This window comes from Bacillus rossius, chromosome 5 (assembly GCF_032445375.1).
Source record: "Bacillus rossius redtenbacheri isolate Brsri chromosome 5, Brsri_v3, whole genome shotgun sequence".
Lineage (NCBI taxonomy): Eukaryota > Metazoa > Arthropoda > Insecta > Phasmatodea > Bacillidae > Bacillus > Bacillus rossius.
Window position 1 is genome coordinate 79369788 of NC_086333.1, and position 24489 is coordinate 79394276.

The 24489-nt window shown below is 41.0% G+C and overlaps 2 protein-coding genes across 3 annotated transcripts; both read right to left on the reverse strand.

Moving 5' to 3' along the window:
* Positions 1–6239: 6239 nt before the first annotated feature.
* On the reverse strand, positions 6240–18815 carry LOC134532084 (DCN1-like protein 1). 2 transcript variants are annotated; one of them, XM_063368308.1, is made up of 5 exons: positions 18620–18815; positions 18308–18521; positions 14787–14955; positions 13255–13468; positions 6240–7674 (listed from the first exon to the last, which is right to left on the reverse strand). In XM_063368308.1, exons 1-5 carry the CDS (start codon positions 18620–18622, stop codon positions 7489–7491), a joined length of 786 nt encoding a protein of 261 aa, XP_063224378.1. In that variant the 5' UTR covers positions 18623–18815; the 3' UTR covers positions 6240–7488. The 2 variants fall into 2 exon arrangements, with proteins under 2 accessions (XP_063224378.1, XP_063224377.1); XM_063368307.1 differs by lacking the exon at positions 18620–18815 and having other exon boundaries at positions 18308–18530.
* Positions 18816–21866: 3051 nt separating this feature from the next.
* Positions 21867–24182, reverse strand: LOC134532305 (uncharacterized). Its single transcript, XM_063368724.1, has 4 exons — positions 24168–24182; positions 23145–23863; positions 22258–22910; positions 21867–22078 (listed from the first exon to the last, which is right to left on the reverse strand). The coding sequence occupies exons 1-4, from the start codon at positions 24180–24182 to the stop codon at positions 21867–21869; spliced, it is 1599 nt and encodes a 532-aa protein (XP_063224794.1).
* Between the last annotated feature and the right edge of the window lie 307 nt (positions 24183–24489).

The following is a 24489-nucleotide window of genomic DNA, read 5'->3' on the forward strand; positions in this document are numbered from 1 at the left end:
TCACACAGGACTAGAGGCAAGACGCCTGAACTACTCACGTTACATAATAGGGATAAGATTGTGTGGTGAATCGCGATAAAACGGAATCCAACACACCATATAACAGTGAAATACTATTTCAAAACACTATAAAGCACCAAAATGCAACAAAAATCATGAATCATAATCTGAATTTTAAATAAAAATTTAACTCAAATCAAATAATAAAATATATATTTAATTAAATTAATATAATTTATTGAGCATGCAGTTGGTTCCAACATGTATGTACTAAATATATTGTAAAAATAAATTTTACTTTTCTTTTATCTTGCAAGTGTTATTAGCAACTCATTTTTACATTACAACTTTCGTACAATTTTCAAACACACAAATACGTGCCAATTTATTTTTATTGTTCCGAGTACTTCTGTACTAGATATGCCTATTACAAATAGGTACATAATTATAATTATGTATATTGTAAATGTGCATCATGTATGAGTCTCAATGACACTGTTTAGGTGAAATAGGTATCATGAAACATTAAGTGTTACTTTTGTTCAATAATCTGCTACCTTAATGAATAACAGGAATATTAAAAAAAAAAATGAAAACAATAACATTTTGTCTCTATTTGTAACATAAAACTAACTACGACAAACTGCTATTCCTGAGTGCTATGAATATTCTTTCATGTTCCGCAATTTTAATTATGAGTATGTTAAAAATATTTCATAATAAAATCTACATCTACAGTTCAAGTGCTTGTTGAAACAACTTCTATGTAATTATAATGGATTAAGGTATTTTTAAAGCTAAGAACAGTTAAGACCACATTTTTAAAATTGTCAGTGTGGTGTTTAAATTTTAACAGGGTTATTGAATAAGACAATTTATAATAAAGACATGAAAATGTGTTTTAATTGTTATTTATCTAAAGATTAGCTAGAATTTCTCACATTTTCTCTGATGTCAAATAAACCTTTCATAATAAAAACAAACAATTTATGTAAACAAAAATGGTGAATGGCTTGCAAATTTAATCTACCCATTTTGGCCAAAAGGGAAATTATATTGAGGAATTAATCCAATTCGAAATTGCTTTTCACTTGAGAATAACATGAAGAAATCATAAGTAAACTCAAAATGGAATGAAGTTGCAAGGTCTTGAGAATTGGCCCCAGCTGCAGAAAAACAGTATCTTCTTTATGTGAATACAGTAAGTTCTCGGTTTACGTCGGGGTTACGTTCCTGAAAACCGCGACGTAAATAGAAACGACGCAAAATGAGCCATGTTTCATGCCACCGGCCGACCACGGCCCAAGGTCGGCCGGAAGCGCTGGCATACAGACGTGACAACGGGCAATTTTATCAGCAAATGACAACCGACAGCGTGGGAAACAAGTCCAACTAAGTACTTCTCAGCTTTATAGAATGGTTATTTAACCAGCTGCTTTATTACCTTTATTGATTTGAAATATAAAAACAGATATATAGTACATACTGTACGTAAGAGCAGGAAGCGTCTCTCATGATGTATGATAAGATAAGGCGGTGAACGTGTATCTTACGCTACATAGCATAAATTAACTACCGAAGGAAACAAAGAAATATAAACGAATTATATACGGTGTTTTGATTAAAATAAAGATTTACGGTCATTGTAAACGACGTTATTGTGAATCGGCGACAACTTAAATTGAAACATGAGTACTCAAACATTAGTGACGTTAATCCGAAACGACGTAAATCGGTACGACGTAAATAGAGGACTTACTGTAACTCTTTACAACAATATTTTCAAAATTTTCCACAACGGAAAAAAAAAATTCCGTAACTCTGTTTCTGGCCTATCACTTAGTCGTTATTAACATCTCATTGACAGAGGTTATTAGAAATGTTTGGGGTGGAACAAGAGAAATGGAAGCAACCAGAAAAAACATTCACTCGCTGCAACATACTTTTCCATTTGTGAAAGAGGAGAATTTTTACTCAGGCCACCAACTGAATTACTTGAATAACTGCATCACCGGCTGGAGCTCACACACGCTAACCCCGAGCTGTCTCGTTTCCCGCGAAGAGCCAGAGTGGAGGGAGAACACACGTTCCTACAATCGCACTTCCAGCGGAGCCTGCTACTAGTCTGTCCAGACTTCAGACCACGCACTTCTACCAATGACTACTCGTGTGGAAGGCAGGCCGGCCACGTGCCACAACGACAGCTGCTGTGCATTCCAGTCGTCTCGGCACTTTTAAATACATTCTGCGTGCTGCGCTTGAGTAAATACGATAGTAAGACATACAATAACTCAGTTTAAACCTGCACTTTTGCCAACAGCAGAAGCCCAAAATGTATTTTAACCTAATCAAAAAAAATATTGTATATATATATATAAATTTTTAACATCGTCTTTTTTTTTAGAGTTACCTTTCCATATTTTTAATTATTTAGAGTATATAAAAGGTCAGGATTTCAATAATTTAAGAAAAAAAAAAAAAAAATCTATACACCTTTATAAAAGGCGTGAAGCCATGGAAGTACCAACTTTTCTTATCAAAATGTTTTGGGTGTTGTGTCATAAAGAAATCATTAAGGCTGTGACAATACAGTTTTCTGCCAATGTGCCACATTTTTTTGTAGATACAGAAGAGAAATGTACTTATAACTTTAAAATTAGATTAAATGAAGTTTTATCCTTGAAAAAAAAAACTATGATCTTAAATCCACAAATAATTAACATTCACTACGTAAATAAATAAACAAAAGAAAATTGCTCAACACGTCAATATAACTTCACTTACTGCTACTACAGCATGTCGGTGACGCCAACTCACAAGGTTTTACCCATCCAAAATGAGCCCAACACACATGATACAATGTATTAGTGTATGTATGTGTATACATGTACACAGGCCGCTGTGATTCGCCAGTCTGGCGCAACACGTCACTAGCATGTCGGTGACGCGAACCCATAAGTTTTGCCCCTACCGAAAATATTTTCAACGCGGCTAAAGCAGTTTTCACTTAAAAAAACAAAAAACAATGAATGTTTTTGAGGGAAAAACACACACTAGTATGCTTGCATTGCAAGTTTTACAACCACTGCATTGTTAACATTTAAACAAAAAAATTTTCAACCAGGCATATACTAGCTTAAGAAAAAAAATATCTTAATTTTAAAAAATTATTGGTATACATACGACGAAAACCATCAATTTTTCCATCTTCTATTGTGTCCTTCCAAGAAATGAATAAAATCAGCCCCGGCACTGAACAGTTTCCTAACCGAGCGCTCAGCTGCAGGGTTTGACTCCTTCCTCCTTTCATGATTTATGGTGAAATTTTGCTGTCATTGATAAATAAATCTCTTTGCATTATGTAAATAATTATTGCACATCACTTAGATTTATAATTATGAAGTGTGTGTTTTGTATATGTACAAAGCAATGAATAAAGAAAATAGTCAAAAGTAAAACAAAAAAATTATTTGGTTTAAACAAGGCACTGTGAATTTGACGTGTGTAAATGACGTATAACGAAACGAAGTACAAACGCAATCTCACAATGGATGATACGGTCAGAGGTGGTGGCTCTGGCTTTATGTGACCAGGAAACTGCTGCTTCCCCATTGGCTCCCTGCTGTGGGAGCACAGCCACAGCTTGGAGAGACCCTGAGGGGCAAGGGGCAGGGAACCAGCACTGAAATGGTTTTGTTATTTCCGTCCTTGCCTTCACCTTCCGGTATGAAATGGTGGGAAACAAGAGCTATAACACAGAAAAGAGAACTGCCAGCTTAATTATATCCCCTCCTCGTAAGCCATTGTGCGAGTAGTTTTTGATCGGGAAACTGAGGCAACTGTAGGGGGGGAGACATGAGCAGCAAGGGCAGGTGGACTTAACAAAGAAAACCTAAATTTTTTTTGGAATGCTGCCGATAATGGTATGCCGAGTGTTGGTACAAGCGTCACATCTGCCGTCGTTCAAGAGCCAACACATTTGCTCTGTTCATACGGTTGTCCATGCACAACCCATCTTCTACCTGCAGATTACACAGATCTACTGAACTCGTGCCCCCACCTTTCACGAATTGTGCGGCATAAACATTTGCCAATAATTATATAAAATAAAGTATTTATTTATTGGGACTCCATTTTCACGATAACTGTGAGTGATTGAACGTCAAAAACATCTCATCAATTTCAATCGACAATTATAAGATTTTCTCAGTATGCCCGCCCCTCGAAGTAGCGCTGTTCAATTGGTGTGCTTATGAAGTAACGATTAAAATTAATTACAGTATTTGAAGTAGCGTGGTCATAGATTCTTTCGTGTTAATTTTTATTTCAGTGTATGCACGATAGCAATAGCATTAAATACATGCATTAATATTGCAATGAATTAATACTGTGAAGAGTTAACAAACAATATCTTGCGCTTTCCTTAATAGCTCTTTATTTTCAACGCCGCTCGAATGTTCAGCCAAAGTTTATATTCCGCCGTCCCTATGTCAGCAGCAGTTCTAGAGAGAAAAGCCAGAAGCTTTCAGGGCTAGTTTACCTTGAGCTTACTAGGATGCACTAAGAGGCAAAATCAAGACAGAAATACATTTAGTAAACAACAGTGTCGCGAATTACGTTAACAGGTTAAAAAAATCTTTTTTATAATAGAAAACTTAAGTTCGTGCTTTTTTAAAACTTACTGGAACTGAAATATGTACATTTTGGATCTCAGAAATGTTAGCGCCTAGTTAGAAATGTTATGTCCAAGCCAAATGTTATTCAACATTTACTTAAATGTACTTCAAATGCATTTTAGACATATGTACATTAGTACCGTAAGTTAATTTTATCGGGGGTAGTGTTTTGATTAAAATGGTAGTCAGAAAGCACACTTACCTGATTGGAAAACCAATTATTTTGATTAACATACACTCTCATGGGAAAAAATTTGATTAGCGTTGTTTTCCTGGAACGAAAAAGGGAGTCACTTCGAAGGGCAGATGTATTTAAACATTATAAAAATAGTTATAAATTTAACAAGGTACGCACAATGAATTTCCCAGGTATATAAAACTGACATACGTACATAGAAACAAACCCACTGGCATCCTCTCTTCCCAAACCCGATGTTCATGTAACAGAGGAGGGAGAACACGATCTTCTGATGTTTGCCCGCAAGGGGTGAAGGCCCAACGGAAACAGAATAGGATCATGCACACTGGACACAACGGAAGAAAATGCAGTGAAAAGGCCACATTTACCACTTAGCATCTGGAAGTTGAAGACTTCTTGATGGGACACACGCAAAGGTTCTCAGAGGATTACGAGTGACAACAGCAGTTGTGTGCTCTCAAGTAATGGCAACCACATGTCTTTTTAGGATGCACTGGCCAAAAACTTGTGATTGGATCTTAAATCAGAAGAAGTGCCGACAATACTAAATATTGGCCAAACATGCTTCTGCCGAATCAATTCGGCATTGCCCTGGAAATTAAATGAATGTGGGAATGGCCACTTTGTATGTGGGCTAAATGCGTGTACTAGTGCAATTTGATGGCGAAATCTGAGAACTGATCATTAGTCAGAGTGAACATGTGTTGAAAAGCTTAAAGCAGCATACCATTCCACAGTAATACAATGACAAAATAAAAATAGATTGTTCAATTATATCATAGAAAAATTAAAATTAAAAAAAAAAAAGGGAAAATAGCCAAGACGGCACCAGTTGTTCGATCCACTGTGGGCATTATGCGGCTATGTGAACAAATGCAATATTTGCACATCTGCCAATATTCTCTCTCCACCACCACAGCCTTTCCAAAATCACAACTTCTTTGTGCGAGCTCTAAATAATACATATACTAATGAAAAGTAGGACTGTGAGGGAATTAAGTTTTTGATTCGGTAAATTTTCGCACTGAAAGAATTATTTTCCACTGGTATCAAGATGGGATAGTTAAAAAGTTAATGAAATAAACAGTGCTTACTAATTTTAGAGAATCAAACAGTCCAATGTGGGGGAGGGAGAGCCCCATGCCATGCCAAAGATGAGGTAGAAGATTTTATATGTTTTATTTTTGTATATTGACGACAACATTAAAAAACCAAGTTGTTCAACATGGTCGAACATGGGAAAATTTTTTTCACAGTTGAAAAAATACAAACTTTTACTATTTTTCCTTTGTTTTTTTGAAGTTTCTCAAAAATGATTGACTTCAGGCATTTTCCTATATGTTTAAAAGAGAAACTTCCTATAATTTTTATTCCGATGTCTTATCGTGGTATGAATGGAGTAAGTGCACTACAAAAAAGAGATCAGAATGAAAATGGTAAGAAATTTAATTCTCTTTTAAACATTATATAATAGAAAAATCACTAAAATCAATCATTTTTGAGAAAACTAAAAAATCGTAAAACTTTGTGTCTTTCCATAGGCCAAAAGCTTTTTCATGAATAGCCATATAGGACAACTTGGTTTCGTAATGTTGACATCACTATACAATAATAAAAAAAGTTAAATTCTTCCGCCCAAACTTTTACAAGGTACAATCAATATATTTACTTTCTGGACTAAGATATTTTCTGAAATGTCGTACTTAACCTGGAACAAAAAAATGTGATAACTTAAGGCTCAGTTTGCAAATATGTAAACATGCGAAGCAAACAAAATATGTAGAGATGAACAACGTAAAAATTGTTGTTTTTTCATCAGTCTCGCAAGAAAGGATAATTGCCTGAGCTGTCAAGATAAACATTGCCAGCGACAATTACTTCACTTAATGTTACGTGGGCAAACCTGCATCCAACTTGTCGCTGTGTATTATCTAATAAAAAAATATATCACAGCATGTTTTCCTCTATATGTTATTTAAAAATTTATTTCACCTTACCATTTTTGGAAGGAAACTAATTATCTGACAGATGCTGTGTATCATGAGCTGTTTAACACACAAGGATTTATCTTTATCAGTGTACTTACAGTTTTATCGGTTTTTGATGACTTGATAGGTTCTCTTCCCAGTAAATTGCATTAACTGATAACGGGGGTGTTAGTTTTGTCTCCAAGCAACCCTTAAAGTTACATCCCGTGATGTAGTTGAAATTAAAATTCCCTCAGTATAACTACCATTAAAAATGCAAAAAAAATATGAATTTTCTTTTGAGATATGATTTTTTTTTTTACCCGCTTGAGAATAACCCTTAATTTTTTCCAGAATTTTAGTGTTCCGCACAGTCCTGATAAAAAGCATACCAACAAGGTTCATTTTCTCAAATCAATTTCTATAAATAAATATTTTTTTATCACCAAAACCGCCTGGAGCTCTGCTGCAGTGGAGCCTTGTTATAACATTCCTGTCAGCAACGTGTTTCATTTGCTATTCTCTCTTGATCCACAAACCTTTTATTTAAAAAGTATTTTTACCCTGTAGCAAAGTTTCCACTCATACAGAGCACGAACACGAATGTGATAACAGGGTTCCACAGAAGCAGCTCGCAGCGTCCGTGCTAGGCCTGCGTGCTGTGCGGGGACTGGCGGCGCGACACCAGCGGCCGTGCGTACTCCACGAACTCGTCTATGAGCACCGGCCACGCCCCCTCCTCGTCGTAGTTGCTCATGTCGTCGTTGATCATGAGCGCGAAGTCGAGCAGCAGGTTCCACGTGTCCTTGGGGATGGAGCGTCGATGGTGCTCCTGCCAACAGCCCACACACTCACCGCTGATACTCCCGTTTGCACTGCAGATGCACTCTTCCAAACTACATACAGCAAAACCCCTTATTTGCACTTTTCATGGGGACAAAGTAAAAAAAGTGTAAAAAGCGGGAAAGTGTAAATAAAGTGAAAAGTATAAAAAGGAGTACAGTTTACCTTATTTAGTATATTTTCCTTTTGTTTAATAGCATATACTATAATGCAGGTACAAACACACTAACAACAAATTTTACTTTAGTATTTAATCATTATTAATTTACCACATATGACAAAAAAAAAAAAAAAAACACCAAATTGTTTTTTCTGATTTCTTCCTAACAACAAAATCTGAAATTTTCTTCTGCTTGCTTTTTTGATTGTTCAAGGAGATTATTTGCCTCTCCAAATTATAAGTACAGTTGCAACCTGCAGCATTTATAACAAATACGGGCTACATACACATTGCGCTACAGTAAAAAATTAAAAAAAAAAAAAAAAAAGCTGAAAATTGATGAGAATTTACCGTTAATAGCGCGCCGTACGCAGAGAAAGGTCATTGTACTCGGTCAGCTGCTGTTACGGCGTGGCGTAGCCGCTGGCTGAGCTGCGCATGCGCAGTATAACTCACTCTATGCTCCGCCCAGACTTATGACCTTCCATCAGCAGCCAGCCAATAGATGCGAGCTTAGCGGAAAAAAATATAAGCTCCACCTCCTGTGTACCAGTTTATTGGTATACCCACCAGTTTTTTCGCTGCCGTGACATGTTAAAGTTTATGTTCATCGTGATGTCTTGATACCAATAATTAATTATATATGATCCCCAGAAATAAATGGTTAGTTTAAAAAATATGCGTCAACTGTACAATACTTTCGAAATTATAAAATACGTATAAAACAGTTACCAAGACTCCGCTCATTTTATCTTGTGAAGTTTATGTCTTGTACCAGTATTTCGGCCAAATTGTGACATAAATACAATATCAGAACTCAAGCAGCCACGTATTATTCCCCGACATTCCCGTAACTTTATACATTCGTGAGTTTATGTTTTTCCCTTGTGCATTTTAGATTGTCTGCTGCTATAATTACTCGGACTTTTACACGCCTAGGCTTAAATTATTACATGTTTATTAATATAAACAACTTTTCATGTTATAAAATATGTATATTTTGCGATTTAAAATGTTCATTGCCGACTATAAACGTTACGTTTTTCATGATGTTTTTAGGCCTACTAGCTAATATTATCTACACTTTAAGTACCCACTGTATTTTATGGTTGTTTCGTGACGTAAATAGCGGGATGGATTCGATTTTTGAGACGTAATTCGCGAGAAAGTATTGTTTTGGACTAAATGGGAACTAAACGGGACCTGAAGAATATAGTGCAAATAACGGGAAAATGTAAATTTCGATAACGTAAATAAGGGGTTTCGCTGTACCTAGTTTCATGAAGTTTATGGAAGTGTAACAGAGCTTACATTCGTGCAGATACAATGACTATAAAAATAACCTATAAATATAATAAAACTGTAACAAAGTCGTGTCTGTACATGAAATATATATATATTTTTTATAGTGTAAGGTCTGACAAAAAGAAATGATTCAGTGGATAAAACAACAATTTAGAGAATTTTTTCCCCCTGTCTGTTAGTAATTATTTGTTACAGCATCATGCAAAAACTATCAAATTGTTTTTAATTAAATTTATTTGGATAATATACCTATGTCCATAGTAGAGTAAATTTAAGACTTTTCTTTGTTGATAACTAAGTTACATCATTCCTGCAGCACACACCTTTGTTTCTGCACACATCGCTCAAAAACTATTCCAAGCAAACAAAGTTACAAGCACAGCTAGTGATAACTACGGGGAGTCATTTACACCTTTAAATTTTATCTATCTCTCTCTCTCTCTCTCTTCATTGCAGGAAACAAAACTGTTGCGGACAGTAAAATTTTAAGTTCATGGAACTTTTCCCTCACATCACAGTAGACATGTTAACATTCACAGTTAATTATTAGTAAAATATTTACTGCGTGATATAATAAGAGATAAGTAGGGGCCTGTTCTTTTCGCGATCGCGATTAAACGACGATAAACGCGAAATCGCCATAACACAGCGTTTTTACACGAAATTTTGTATTAAAACGTGAAATCGCAGTGTTTTTACGCGAAATTTAAATACTGGATAAAAGACTTGTCTCGTCAATGGTAAACAAACACCGCAACATGGCCGCCAAACATTAATCATAAATGAACTAAAGCAAACAAAAGCTTACACACGCTCACGTTATAATGTTAAACCCAAAAATATACTGTTAAAATACGCAAAACTACGGCGTTTATTTTCCTTTCCGGCATAATGTTTGGATAGATAAGACAAACAGGTGAAGTTTTAAAGCGTACACACACCGCTCGGGGCACTGACGTCAGCTTGGAACAGCGACACCAGATAAATACAAAAGCAAGCAGATGATTGGGCGAACGGTGTTTGGAACAGCCTTACGTGAGTGGCCATATCACGTCAGCCGGGGGCGCTGGCATATACGTACGTAGTTGGAACAGCGTCGTAGTATCAAGCAGATAATCGGGCGAACCAGGCACAAGCATTTTAAATCGCGCCAAAAAGCGGAAAAATGTAAACAAACATTAATTTTCGAATGGTGTGACGATGATGATTAGTTGGCCAACAGTTTTTATAGATTTTGTTAGGTCGTAACCACAATGCGGAAATACTATAACGCTGAATGTCAAAATTGACCACAAAGCCGAAATACCATAACGCCGAATGTCAAAATTGACCACAACGCCGAAATAACAACTGAATGAATTTGTGTGCGTTTCTTAAATGTACCTTAACGCCGAAATACCACAATCAAACCTTACCTTACCTTACCTAACCTAGTCTATCCTAACCTAACATAGTCTAGTCTAACCTAACCTAACCTAACCTAGTCTAACCTAACCCAACCTTTGTGGCAGCCCTGTAATGACATTTTTCGGCGTTGTGGTACACAGCAGTTTTCAAGCTGTCGTCGTTGTGATCAATTTGGCATTTCGGAGTTGTGATGCGTCCTCGATTTTGTTAAAGGGATTAACAGTTTTCCAGATTAGTTTATGGGAACAAACTAATAATCAGTGTCTAAATCAAAAGTATTGTCATATAAATATATGTAACCTATTTGTTTAGGGTATTCAGTAATGAGTAGGTTCAAGTAAAATTATTTAACTTAAATAATTTCAGATATATTTACGGTAACACTTTTTTTTTTTTAAGCACAGCTTTTGTGTTTTTAAGTGAATTATAGCACCGCTTTTGTGTTTTAAAAGTGAATTTTAACACCGCTTTTGGTAATTTTTAATGACGAAATCTGAAAATTTTATTTACCACTTTCAGGGGGCCCTAGAGATAAGTATTTACGTAAAGGTTTTTATTGTAAATATTGATATATTTAAAAGTAGTCTTGTGCAAAGAATAAAGAGTGCTGAAAAAAATAACTGGTAGATGTCAACACCAGTGAATGCTCTTTGTTTAACCGAAAACCTTAAAGGCAATTTATAATTTTGAATTATTACCTAAATCCTGAACAAAAATTTAATATAAATTAAAAATGATCACAAGTTCTGTTTTTCTAAGTCTGGTGGGAGACACATTCTTAACATTTATTTTTGGTTATGTTCTAAATATAAGGGCTTATTCGGGTAAATACAGTAGGCTAATTATCTTGAAGGAGTCATTGCACTTTGGACCAATATGGACCTATCCTTGATCACTATTCTGAAAAAAAAAGGGTTCAAACAGAATGGCTCTCATAGGCTAATTAAGCAAATTAAACTAAAAGAATCAGAGCTTGACCCAGTGAGTATGTGCATACAGTTCCGAGGAATAAACTCGTTACAATATATTCTCTTGCCAAATAAACCTGACTTAGTTGAACTGATCTTGATACCAAATTTAAAAACTGAAATTTTGAGTTAAGACCTATTTAAATTGTCTCTAACGTGAAAATTATGCATTTTTTTGGTGATGATGATATATATGAATAGCTAGATAGCTATAGCAAGCCCACGCATTGTGCTACAGGTACTTGCGAGCGTCACACACATGAAGCGAAGGTGCTGTGACGTGGTCCCGGCTACTGTCAGTGGGTCAGTGAGCTGACTCACGTGAACTTCCCGGCTGATACCTTTTAATACTGTCACTGGATTCTCAAGCATTCGCTAGTAGAAAGAAAACTACGACAGAAGGTGGTCGTTGATCAAGTCTACTTAATTTAAATATGTTATAATAATCATTACAAATAGCATGAAAACATTTTCTTTAATCCAGACAAGATTTTAAGAAACTTGATAGTGTGAAGGGCTATTAAGCACCTATAAGTGGTGCTCCTAAGAATCGGTTTCACCCCTCATGAGATCTTGAAACAGCTACTTTATCCTTTTGCCAATTTATACTGTGCATTATTGTCCAGCAATTAGCTTAAGGTTTGGAAGAAGAAAAAACACGGCTTCATATTTCAAAAACCACAATAAATTATAAATACACACACACACAACCCTCTGTTAATTACTACGTAAATTGAAAAAAGATTTTAAAAATATGTAAAACATGCTATAGCCATACTTAATATACTACTGCAAATCAAATAATTTTTGATGTATGAAAAAAAAAACAGCAATGTAATTTTAAATAATTTGTCCATTTCAAAAGGGGCTAGTAGTGTTCCTATTTGTTAAATGTTTGTTAAGCCAAAGAAAAAATGGCACCACATAGAAGGTGAAAAGATAAATACAGATTATTGAACTTCGGTAAGAATGAAATTTAGAAATATTCTGTAGAGTACATGACGATAAGTTATTTTTAACGCAAATCTTAATGAGCATACCACGGAACATACAAATTACGGGTACTTCTTCCTGTCACGAAACCTGAGTTTAGTAAGTGTGCTTGTGATGCTAAGCGTTTAGACAATGTGAATTACGAATATTCAACGAGAGTCATGGGGACCAAAAAAAAATTTATTAAAAAGTATTTGTTGTTATTTGAATTGTAATATGTTAAATGCAAAGTGTGGCACCCATTCCATAAATTACTATTATGACGAACTCAGAATATTTCCTCTCTGACTTGATGTAAGCTTTTGGACATACGCTATTGATAAGCTCATGGATGTCTGTACAAGAAAAACTACAAAAAACCCAAAAGACAAAAAACACAAATCAAGCAAAAAATTTGCTGTTGTCAACAGGATATAAACACCACATAATAATAACTAAAATAATAATAAATAAATAAAAATAAATAAATATAAATATATAAAATAAAAATAAATAAAATAAAAATAAAATATCGGAAGATTTGTAATTTTGATCATTAAACCTTGCCGGGAAAGCTAATGAATAAGCACCAGTAAATTATTATTTTCTAAAATATCATTTATATTTAAGGAACCAATAAAAGAAACAAAGAAAAATGGACTAAGAGAACGGAAAAAACCCCCACAAATGACAGCGCAAAAATATTGAACCCAAAAAAATTCGGCACAACAGTTGAACACGACAGTGTGGCGAGCACCTGCAGGAAGCGACACCACAGCTCGAGGAAGCAGAAGCGGCCGCGCAGCACGATGTTCCAGTAGGCCAGCGCCATGTCCAGGTCCAGCCCCTTCTGGCCCGGGTTCTTGGCGTAGCTGAACGTGAAGTGGTACAGGTCCTTGAAGCGCTGCTGCTCCTTGAGCTCCGCGTCGAGGCCCGGCAGGCGCAGCTTCAGCTTCTCCACGCTGTCGCAGCTGCGGCCAGGCACAACACTCACGACCACCGCTCGACTCACACTCCAGCACAGACAACACTGCAGGCACACCTGCGAGACTCGCGCTTTTCCAGGTCTGGGAAGTCGCCAACAACTACCAAACTCGTAGGCACACCACACTTCACAATTGCTACAAAACTATCAATTATTTTATCGCACTAATGTCCATGAAACTGAAATTAACGTGTGCTGGAAAGTGCTTACATACTCACGAGGAAAACGGAATGGGAAGAAAACTGTTTGTAATGTTCAGGTATGGGTTGGAAAAGAGGAAGAAATTAGTATGTCTACAGTGAAATAGTACCTACAAATCAAAATGCAACTGCCACATATCGAAAAAAAAAAAAAAAAAAAAATCTTGAAATGAATCTTAACAAAAAAAATCAGAACTGCAACATTCCATATTGTAATGCCATACTGTGGAAGGGTCTTTGGCTTGTATGTCTGACACTACAAGAGTAAACTCTGCAAGGAAGAGGAGAAGGGAAGGAGGGAGGCTGTGATTAGGGGATGATTCTGGACCGCGGTGGGCGGAATTCGGATTTCTGGACCTTCGCACTTATCGGTTAAGGATTTGGCTTAGACTTGGGAGTAACAAGCTGGACTCAGAAACTAGTCCATGCTGGTTCGGTTACCACAAACACGCTGTTTACTCCCTCGTCATGCATCCGCCCCTTACAGCTTCGGTCGCTGGAAGCTTCGAACCAGTGACCTCCACTACACGCAAACCGACAGCAGAGCAAACTGAAACTATTGGATAGGCAACAGGCTGTACTCTGTACCTATCATTCTACTACACAAGTAAAGCATAAGCGTGTCTCAGTACAACGGTCATTACTCTTGCTCTCACTAAAACAAAACTCCATCAGCAGGTATTATCGTTACGTCAGTCGGTCGTCTCGTCATTGCACGCTGCAAGTCAGAGATCCCCGCACAGACTGGCACAACACACCTCTCGCAGCAGATGGCCAGGACGATGAACTCCGAGCAGCACAAGCGAACACACTCTTGCCCCACAGACTACCTTATAAACACTCCAGTATTAATTTCCCTTATAGAACCAAGATAAATGGGAAGAAATATAAACAAAATATGACATCTTGAATTCAACAGATTTAAAAGCCTTCAAAACAGCACTTATTTAAACGACAATGCAGCATCGATATGATGGCAAAGATGATTTCAGAAACACTTTCGAGATTTGAAGGTGAATGATTCGGTAGCCACTTCCACTTGTGGCATTTCACTTAGCTGAACAGGCCGCAGGATCGCTCGACCGGGAACGAGGAAAGACTCACCTCAGCTCCAGCATGCCGGTCATGAACTCATCGCGCGAGAACTCGCACTGCGTGGCCGCCCGGAACTTCCACGCGATGATCAACACCAGCTTCGAGTCGGGGCTGAGGCCCAGGTCGTCCAGGAACCGGACGATGCCGTCTGCCGTCATCTTGTCGGGCTCCGCCGGGTCTGCAACGTTCCACGCCGATGCTAGCGCCACCATCATGTGAACTGTTCAGTAAGCTTGCAATGTTCTGCAGTCAGGAACACACAAAGACGCAACAGAACGAGGCGGCACACAGGTAAGCCTTAACAGTCACACTGGGTGGACACGGGCTACAATCTCAGTCCACCCAACCTGCTTTCTCTTTTTATGTGCTCTTCCAAAAACACATACACTGCAAATGCTGGAACACTTCCTTTCAATACATCACGGCCAATATTCCGTTCACAATTTCCCCGACAAATAGATCATCCATTTTAAATGACTTTTATGTTGACAAAACATTAAACCAAAATGTTAAAAAAATGCAATTTTGATATTTTTGTTTGAATACATGTAAATTCAAATAATTATAATGTATATTATATAATAACTTAAATTTTTTCATCATTAATTTTAATTCCCAAAAATATTACTAACCAAGTAATAAAAGTTTACATTAAACTAATTAGTTAACAAATTAAATGATGCATCATGGTTAGTTTGAGGCTTGTATTATTATTAATTTTCATTACCAAACGCTGTTGTGTTATGTCCAAAATAATGATTTAAATAAATCTTCCCTATGCCAGAATATATCTAAGAAACAACATGCAGCGTTTACCTTAAAATAAATCAGGTCATTTTATTTCACATATTAAAACCAACAGTTGATTGCAATTTCATTTTTATAAAATTGCAGGCAACTCTAAAATATGAACACAGTGGTATATATGTCCCTTTGACACACCATCAGCCTTTGTTTCACACACCAGCAAAATAAGTCATCTAATATAATACAAATCATAAGGCAAAGGCATTTACTTGATATCCTTAGATAAAAGAAGCACAATAATCTTAAGTCCTGCACATGCGGGTTTTACGGTGCTTTGTGATGATGATTTATTCCAAGATTTTCAAATGAAAACTGCACCTGCACAGTGCACAGAAAGTTGCCTAACTTCTAACTGTTCCGTCTGCTGTGCACCAATTTCTCTTTGCAGCCAATCAGCATACACTACGTCAGCGGCATACAGTGGGTCATGATTTGAACATGGTATTTATTTGAAATCAATGCTTTGTAGTTCGTTACTCCTAGACGCGATAATTTTGTTATGTAGCGGCTTTTCCGGAAATTAATAATAAAATTCGGAAAATACTTTTTTCGAAAACTAGAAACGATGCTGTATTTACCTTGAAAACATTGTCTCTATCTATCAACTGATTTCTGAGAAATAACCATTTATAGCTAACACTATAAACATGCATTGATGCAGCTGTAGCCATTTTTTTTTTTATGTTCTTCTACATGGAGAATCACAGACTCAGCAAACCTAATATTTACAACAGTCCATTTCAATGCCACGTTTGTGCATGTTTAGTATAAACATTACCTAAATATTTGTAACATTGTGAGTATGATAGTTTACATTAAGTTAGTTCCATTAAAAATACTTTAAAATATTGTGGAAAGTTGGTTAGGTTAGTATCTACATTAAATATACTGTAAAATATTTTTAATGGTAGCTTAGGAATAACAAAGTAGCATAGCAATTACTTCACACAAGTCCATTTGAAGGCCCAAATAGTTCCAAAGTTCACCACATGAAAGAAATCACAAAATAATTAAGAATTATGACTACAGATTGAAAAAATTCCCTTTTATTCGACTTACAATAATAATTCATTATATCACAAGATTTTTTTTACGTACAGGATCTTCCAACATACTGAATTAAAACAGCAAGTGGTAAATATGTAGTGTAGCGGTATTTGCAAAAAAAAATGTTAAAAATCCGAAAATACTTTTATTATATACTTTTTCACTTCCTCTTTTCATTAATCCCAGGGGAGTTAAGAAATTATTCCAAATAATTTAGGAGTTATTGAATTTTTTAATTTTCATAGTTGGGCGATATTTGTTAAAAAAAATTTAAAAATTCCAAAAATACTTTTATTCTATGCTCTTTAACTTCCTCTTTTCATTAAACCCGGCGGAGATAAGAAATTCCAAATACTTTAGGAGATATCGCCGTTCTTATTTTGCATACAAGACCGACGCCATTTTTATATTTTGCTGTGTGTTCTTGGATGCCTAATTAATAATTAAAATGGTCGATTAGGTCAGGCCAGTTACATTATAGATACTTTAAAACTAAATAACCATTAAAATTAATTCATATTATTTTTAATGTCCGCTTAGTTTAAAAGTATTTATAATGTAGCTGACCTGACCTAATCAACCATTTTAATTATTAATTAGGCATTCACAAACACACTGCAAAATAAAAAAATGGCGACGGTTGAATGATAAACACAGGTCTTGTATGCAAAATAAGAACGGTGATATCTCCTAAAGTATTTGAAATTTCTTATCTCCGCCGGGTTTAATGAAAAGAGGAAGTGAAGGAGCATATAATAAAAGTATTTTCGGATTTTTAACATTTTTTTTCTCGAAAATACCGCTAAACAACATATTTACCCAGCAAGCATCATGTACCACAGGATCATGCCACCAGGATCTTTCTATGTACTGACTAAAATAGCAAGCACCATGTACCACACGATCATGCCATCATGATCAGGCCTTTGAGGATCCAGGGATGAACTTCATTATATGAAACACAAGAATTAGCAAATTTTTAATTCGCCATAGTTGGCTACAATTGTGCTAAACAAAGAGATACATAAATGTGGGTAAACAATGAATGGCGGTGGCAGTGTGAAAACACAGGTATTGTAATATAAGCTTTAACCTGTAATTTTTCACGAACCAGTAGAAATTAAGACCACGTTTTTAGAGTAAATTTATAGACGTCTCTAGTACTTGAAAAAACATATTTTCCATTTTTATTTACTTTTCATTCCATGATTCCATGACGTTCGATACTGGTATACTAAGGTAAGCTACAAACTAATACGAATTAAGAAACCATCCCTTCAGGGTAAATTCATTGAAGTGTGTAGTGTATGAAAACAATTTTTTCCAATTTTTTTCTTTTCGTTCTAAAAAGCAGCTCTGTTCAGGTATTACCCAATTTTCAAAAAGCCAGAGTTATTTAATGTCAGTATGTTACGAGCGCAGACAACACTGTTTGCTACTCTAATTGGTTTTCCGCCCTAACTGAACCTAATGTAATAGTAATTTAACAGGAACCAAGATAATTTGAAAACACTGTTTTAATGGTAAATACAGAAACGTCTGTAGTGTTTAAAAACCAAAATTTGGAATTAATTAGTTTGTTTATAAGAAAAATTCGCGATCCTCACATATTTACCAAGAAAAAAATGAGATCACACTAGCAGACTTCATTGCAATGAACTGTTTTAAAACGTCACCTTTGTATTTAGCAAAGAGCTGCTCCAGCTTTTTTCTGTCCACAGTGGTCCGCGGCTCTCGGAAGTACACATCTGGGTTCTGAAAGTAATTGTCGGACGCCAAGTCCAGCTTCCAGTCGTTCTGCGCCAGGCAGAATATAGCAGTGTTCTCTCCTGTCTGCGTGAACGCAATGAACTTCTTCACTTTATCTCTTTGTGACGACTTCAGTTTATGCTGCAACATAAAACCAAAATATGCAATAATGTATCGATTCTATAAACTTTCTTCATATTTCAAATTAATTTACGGATCACATCTAATAAATTATTTACCATTTTTGTTTACCTAATTATTCCCGCAAAAATACATCATACGATCATACGAATAATCATGTTTATCACGCCTAATAATGCAAGCAAATCTAAACACCAAACATTCTTCACCAGAAAAAAAACACTCGTTTATTTAACATTAACCACAAAAACTCCAAAACGAATCCATTCTGGCTCTTCAATCCAAAGATTAAGTAAAGAGCAATATATAGACGTGTATTAAAATATCTGAAGTGTGAATGTACCTGTAGACTCATTTGATACTATTAACAAGATAAATTATTATTAAAAAAAATGTTATAAATAATTTACGAGTTCAATTATAAAAGTGATAAAAACAATTATACTTAAAAAAAATTCAATTTCACCACAGCTATGTGAAACTTTGACATAGACATCGTACCTCGTTGATTATTACTTAGAGCTGGGGTCCCAGCGCTGTCCACAATGCCTCAGCTTGTTCTCACCCTGTCCAGACGCCCGCAGTCAATGACCGCTTGTGTGAGTCTCACGTTTATTGTTTCAGACTTTTTAAATAAAAAAAAAGATGATCATCTTAAAATTTAAATTGTTTATGAACAGACTGATTACTATAGTTTTTATGGGTGATGGGAATGTGGAGAAGGAGGGAGGGGCAGGATGGGAAACTGCATAGCCCAACGGAAATGATTAAGGAGTTGGGGTGGGAAACGTTACAGAGGAGAAGAAGAGTGGAAAGGTTGGTCAGGATGTTCAAGGTGCTGAAGGGGGAAGGGGGATGGGGGCAATTGGGAAGCAAAGTGCATAGAGGGGAGTACAGAGGACGAAGAGACCACAGATGTAAGCTCCAGAGGGTGTGGAGGCGGACAGAGAGAGGGCGGAACACCTTCCTGGTGAGGACGGGGAGGGAGTGGAATGGGCTGGGGGAGGAAATGGTGGAGGTCAGGGATGGGAGGGAGCTGAGGAGAAAGCTGATGGAGGGGGGGGGAGAGGGGAGTGAGTGGGAGTTCTTGCCACCGGGTGAAAGCCCAATTGCAGGTTAATAAGTAATAATAATAATAATTGAGCTATATTCTTCTGCTCCATGGGCGCGGAAGTTAGGGCCTTGCGACCTTGTCTCCAATGCCACCACCAAGGCCAGATGCAGTCGCGAAGAGCGACGCCAACTTTGTATCTATTTTTTTCTATCACTTATCCGTTTCAGGAGTGTTGTACATTGTTAGTTTTATAACGAAGCTGAAAGCAAGGACCTAACATAAGTGTATGTATAGAAATATGTGTGTGTTATGTAGTGGTGCTCGTTTGCAATAAATGACCCAACAATTGACGTCGACCCAGGTGTCTCCCCGGCTCCTTCAGGCCGTTATGCCTCGCCAGCGCCATCTCTTGAGTGTGTTGTGCGACGCAAGTGTCGGTGACGTGCGACGTATGTTTGCTTTACAGGATATGACTTATTATTTTATTGTAAATATATTTTTGCTTTACGTTTTTGTACATATTATTGCTTATATTTTATTTAAATTAATTTTGTATTGAAGGGTTTTGTATTTTGAAAGTTTTAATTGTTCACCGGGCGCCAAGGCCGCGGCTTCTGCCTGTGACCAATCAGCGCGTTCCGCGGGCTCGCAGAGAAGGGGGGAGACGCGGGCGCTCAGGCGCGGCAGGAGAGTGGGAGGGCAGTCGTGGACCCGGCACGAGAGGCGACGGACGTCTTGGGGACGTCGCTCCGGGACGGTGATGCAAGCGTGCACGGTAATAACAGATCCACTAGATTTTTGCCGTGCGGAGACGTTTCCTCAACTTGGCAGTCGAGCTTGTTGATGAGCAGTTACGGTCGCGGGTTTTCGTTTCACTATTCCCACACGAATGTTCTGTTTCCAATTCGGGCGAGTCGCGATTCATTGTTTCATCCTGGTCATTCGCAGTCATAGGTTCGGTGTTATTTTTCATTTCTTTCTGGCCGGTGCAGAATACAGTCAGACAGACATCCTATCACGCGCGGGTCTTAAGGAGTATATTCTTTACCGTGAGAGAGATAGTCATCACGGGCAGGAAGTCCCGTAAATTTCTTAACCGGAACAGTGCGCGGAACCGGGTTTCGACCCACCTCGAATTAGTCACAGGCGGAAACGTGGCAGCCCCATGTAAAGTGTTCGGGGTCTTGAGCATAAAGGACCATCAAACTTGCCGTCACCCGCGGTCTTGGCTTCGAGACCTGGGCGGGGCCTAGTGGAAAGTGGTGGTGTGTGGGTATGTTCCGGTGGGCGCCAGGATAGCACAGTCGCTAACCAATGGTTTTGGGAGTGGATACTTTCTGCCCCGGCGTGGCCCACTAGGCCTTCGGCTGTGATTTAATTTAAGAGGAGGGTTTTCGTAGAGCCTGTTATCCAGTACTGACGTGTCCCAGCCAGAGACCATAGGTGATAGAGGGTTTTAAGGTGGGGTTGAAAGCCCCCGAGGTGTAGCGGGTTCAGGCGTTACCGAAGAGCTCCTTCTTGTCCAGCTGGTGATTGCCCTGCCTGGAATGTCGTCTGTCTGCCCTCTTGCTGGGCATGAGCGAAGATAGGGGAGAAGGGGGGACAGGAGCCTAGAGCGAAATCCCCGAAGGGCCACTCCAAGCGGGGGAGGGAGTCTAGGGTGTAATCCCGAAGGACGCTCCGGAGGAAGAGGGGAGAGAGTGAGAGAGGGGTGGGGTGAGGGGGGGAGGGGAGGAGTGGGGGGGAGGGGAGGGGAGAGGAGAGGAAAGCAGTAAAAAAACTAATCCTATATTACTGCTGAAATTCCCCAAATTTTTCTGGGGTATGGATCCCACCAGGTCAACATTGCTGGAGTAATATATCCCCCAGCCTGGTACAATGGTCAGTGGCATACAGTGGCAAAATACAGTTACCCATAAGATCTCGTCACACTTCCCTAATTTAACAAATACTTTACAACATTACTATATTGCACATAAATGCTAATTGGTGCCACAGTTTAATAGAGGCCAAGACACACCATTGTTTAGTCTGTATGTGTATAAATTATAGTTGCCATCTATGGGCGCTGGCTGAACTAACATTCCATAGAAGCACCAGGTCGGAGACATGTACAATGTCTTTCAGACAAGGGTCTGTTCCGGAAAGAGGTGTGTTTACTGGCGGGCGGTCGCAAGTCGGGCTTGAATCGGCCTCTGGCCGGACGACGTCAAACGGCCCCCCTCGGAGAAGCCCGACCTTGCACCGCTATTGGTCCCGCCACGTGTTGGCACCCCTAGCCCCGACTGCGGCTAGTAGGGCCCGCTCTGTTCCCCTAGCTGCGGTGTCGCGACGCTCGGTGGTGGGGTGGCGCGGCGCACGCTGCCCGGTCGACTGCGGAGGCAGCTGGGCCGGGGGCAGCGGCACGGCGCATGGAAGGGTGGCGCGGCGCACGCCGCCCGGTCGACTGTGGAGGCAGCTGGGCCAGGGGCGGCGGCACGGCGCATGGTGGAGTGTTTAAGACCTTTTGGGGACAGGGTTATTAACCCGCTTACTCTAAGCGTCCCCCAGGTCGTAGGCCGCGAGGTACCCTGGGACTCGGCGGGTCCGTCGTGGTCGCTCGCCGGCGATGTTACCCGGGTCGTGATTTACGGTATGGGTTCCATGTGTGACGGTCTCCCTCTTTTCTATTGGTTGGGTTGCCGAATGGTAGGGTCCGCTCTGTTCCCCTAGCTGCGGCGTCGCGACGCTCGGTGGTGGGGTGGCGCGGCGCACGCCGCCCGGTCGACTGCGGAGGCAGCTGGGCCAGGGGCGGCGGCACGGCACATGGAAGGGTGGCGCGGCGCACGCCGCCCGGTCGACTGCGGAGGCAGCTGGGCCGGGGGGGGCGGCACGGCACATGGAAGGGTGGCGCGGCGCACGCCGCCCGGTCGACTGCGGAGGCAGCTGGGCCGGGGGCGGCGGCACGGCGCATGGAAGGGTGGCGCGGCGCACGCCGCCCGGTCGACTGCGGAGGCAGCTGGGCCGGGGGCGGCGGCACGGCGCATGGAAGGGTGGCGCGGCGCACGCTGCCCGGTCGACTGCGGAGGCAGCTGGGCCGGGGGTGGCGGCACGGCGCATGGAAGGGTGGTATGGCGCACGCCGCCCGGTCGACTGCGGAGGCAGCTGGGCCGGGGGCTGCGGCACGGCGCATGGAAGGGTGGCGCGGCGCACGCTGCCCGGTCGACTGCGGAGGCAGCTGGGCCGGGGGCAGCGGCATGGCGCATGGAAGGGTGGCGCGGCGCACGCCGTCCGGTCGACTGTGGAGGCAGCTGGGCCGGGGGCGGCGGCACGGCGCATGGTGGAGTGTTTCAGACCTTTCGGGGACAGGGTTATTAACCCGCTTACTCTAAGCGTCCCCCAGGTCGTAGGCCGCGAGGTACCCTGGGACTCGGCGGGTCCGTCGTGGTCGCTCGCCGGCGATGTTACCCGGGTCGTGATTTACGGTATGGGTTCCATGTGTGACGGTCTCCCTCTTTTCTATTGGTTGGGTTGCCGAATGGTATGGTTACCTCTCTCGTTCCGGGAACCCAGGTGGGCTGTTGCCTCACGTCTCATGGTTCTCCGCATCCTCCTCCTCTGGCTCCGTTACCAGTGGGATCGTTCCCGGGTCGCTGTCCATCTCGGGGTCGCCAGGACTGTAGGGCAACTCGGTGATGGTTACGGTCCCTGGGTCGTCGCCGCAGGGATGGCATCGGAGTGGGGCGCCCTCCGGGCTCGGGTCTTCGTCCACCAACTCCACCGTCGGCTGTGGCTCGTCCTGTTCCGTGCCCTGGTCATTTGGTAGGCAGCTCGTGGATGTATCCGCCGTCTCCCCTGGCGGTGTGTTCAGCACGTAGTTCTCCAGGTAACGCGGCGGGTGTCGCCATCGGTGTGGCCATGTCCTCGTCTCGTCCTCCGACTCCGGGTGTCCGGGCGACGCTGCGTCGGCGAACGGGGTCGAGTGGGGCGATCCGAGGTGGTGCGGTGTCGGGGTCTGGTTGTGTTCTGCGATATCCGCTATCGTCCTGGCGATGTCGATATCTAATGTCGTGACCGCCCTTAATCCACGTGAGAGGTCGCCCGTGGGTGTGCCTGCTGGTCCTCGCTGTGGGCTGGCCAGGCTGTGGTCCCCTAGGTGGCGCGGTGGTCGTTGATGGCGGTGTGATTGCGTCCTCGGCTCATCCCCGTACTCCAAGTCAATGGGCGGCGCTGTGTCGGCGAGTGTTCCAGCATGAGGTGGCTCGGGGCAGCGTCGTGCTGGAGTCCGTTCGGGGTCCTCCGCCTCCTCCTACGTCGGTTTTCTGGCGGGGTTAGGTGGGGTGCCTTCCTCAGGAAGGCTTTCCCCAGGTAGATTGGCGAGGCGTAGGTCATCCCGATGTATCTTTTTTACTCGTCGTCCGCCTAGACGCACCAGGTAGGTGGTCCTCCCTAGGCGTTTCTGGACGGTGTAGGGCCCTCCCCATCGTGGTGCCAGCCCAGCGCAGTAATTGCGGGGTGCCGCCGAGAGGGGGTGTTCCCGGGCGAACACTTGATCGCCCACCCGTACGACGGGTGGTGGGTGGTTGGTTACGGGGGTGATACCCTCGGCGTACGCCCTCTGTCGGCATCGTGCTTACTCCTGCGCGGCTGTGCGGCGCCGGTTGCGCTCCTTGGTGTCTTCTGTTGGATGCGGGGTACCGTGGGTGGCCCACTGGCCCGGTAGGGGCAGGTTGTGCCCCTGTATCATCTCCGCCGGCGTGAGGCCGGTTGCCGCATTGGTGCGCCGTCGGACGCAGAACAATGCGTCGGCTACATGCTGGTCCCATCGAGTGTGGTCCTCCCCCAGTCGGATGCGCAGTTGGTCCTTCAGTTCCTGGTCACGATGCTCTGTCGGGTTGGCCCTGGGGTGGTAGGCGGGCGTCGTGTGGTGTTCAA

What these genes read in the sequence shown, in the direction of transcription:
- LOC134532084 (XM_063368307.1), bottom strand. Translation starts at nt 18,530, where the DNA reads ATGTTGCAGCATAAACTGAAGTCGTCACAAAGAGATAAAGTGAAGAAG. An exon ending in ACCGGCATGCTGGAGCTGAG is followed by an intron (nt 13,469 to 14,786) that starts GTGAGTCTTTCC and finishes GCCTGGCCGCAG; the next exon opens with CTGCGACAGCGTGGAGAAGC. An exon ending in TGTGGTGTCGCTTCCTGCAG is followed by an intron (nt 7,675 to 13,254) that starts GTGCTCGCCACA and finishes GGCTGTTGGCAG; the next exon opens with GAGCACCATCGACGCTCCAT.
- LOC134532305 (XM_063368724.1), bottom strand. An exon ending in GATGCGGAGAACCATGAGAC is followed by an intron (nt 22,911 to 23,144) that starts GTGAGGCAACAG and finishes TGTCCCCGAAAG; the next exon opens with GTCTGAAACACTCCACCATG. An exon ending in AGAGCGGACCCTACCATTCG is followed by an intron (nt 22,079 to 22,257) that starts GCAACCCAACCA and finishes TGTCCCCAAAAG; the next exon opens with GTCTTAAACACTCCACCATG.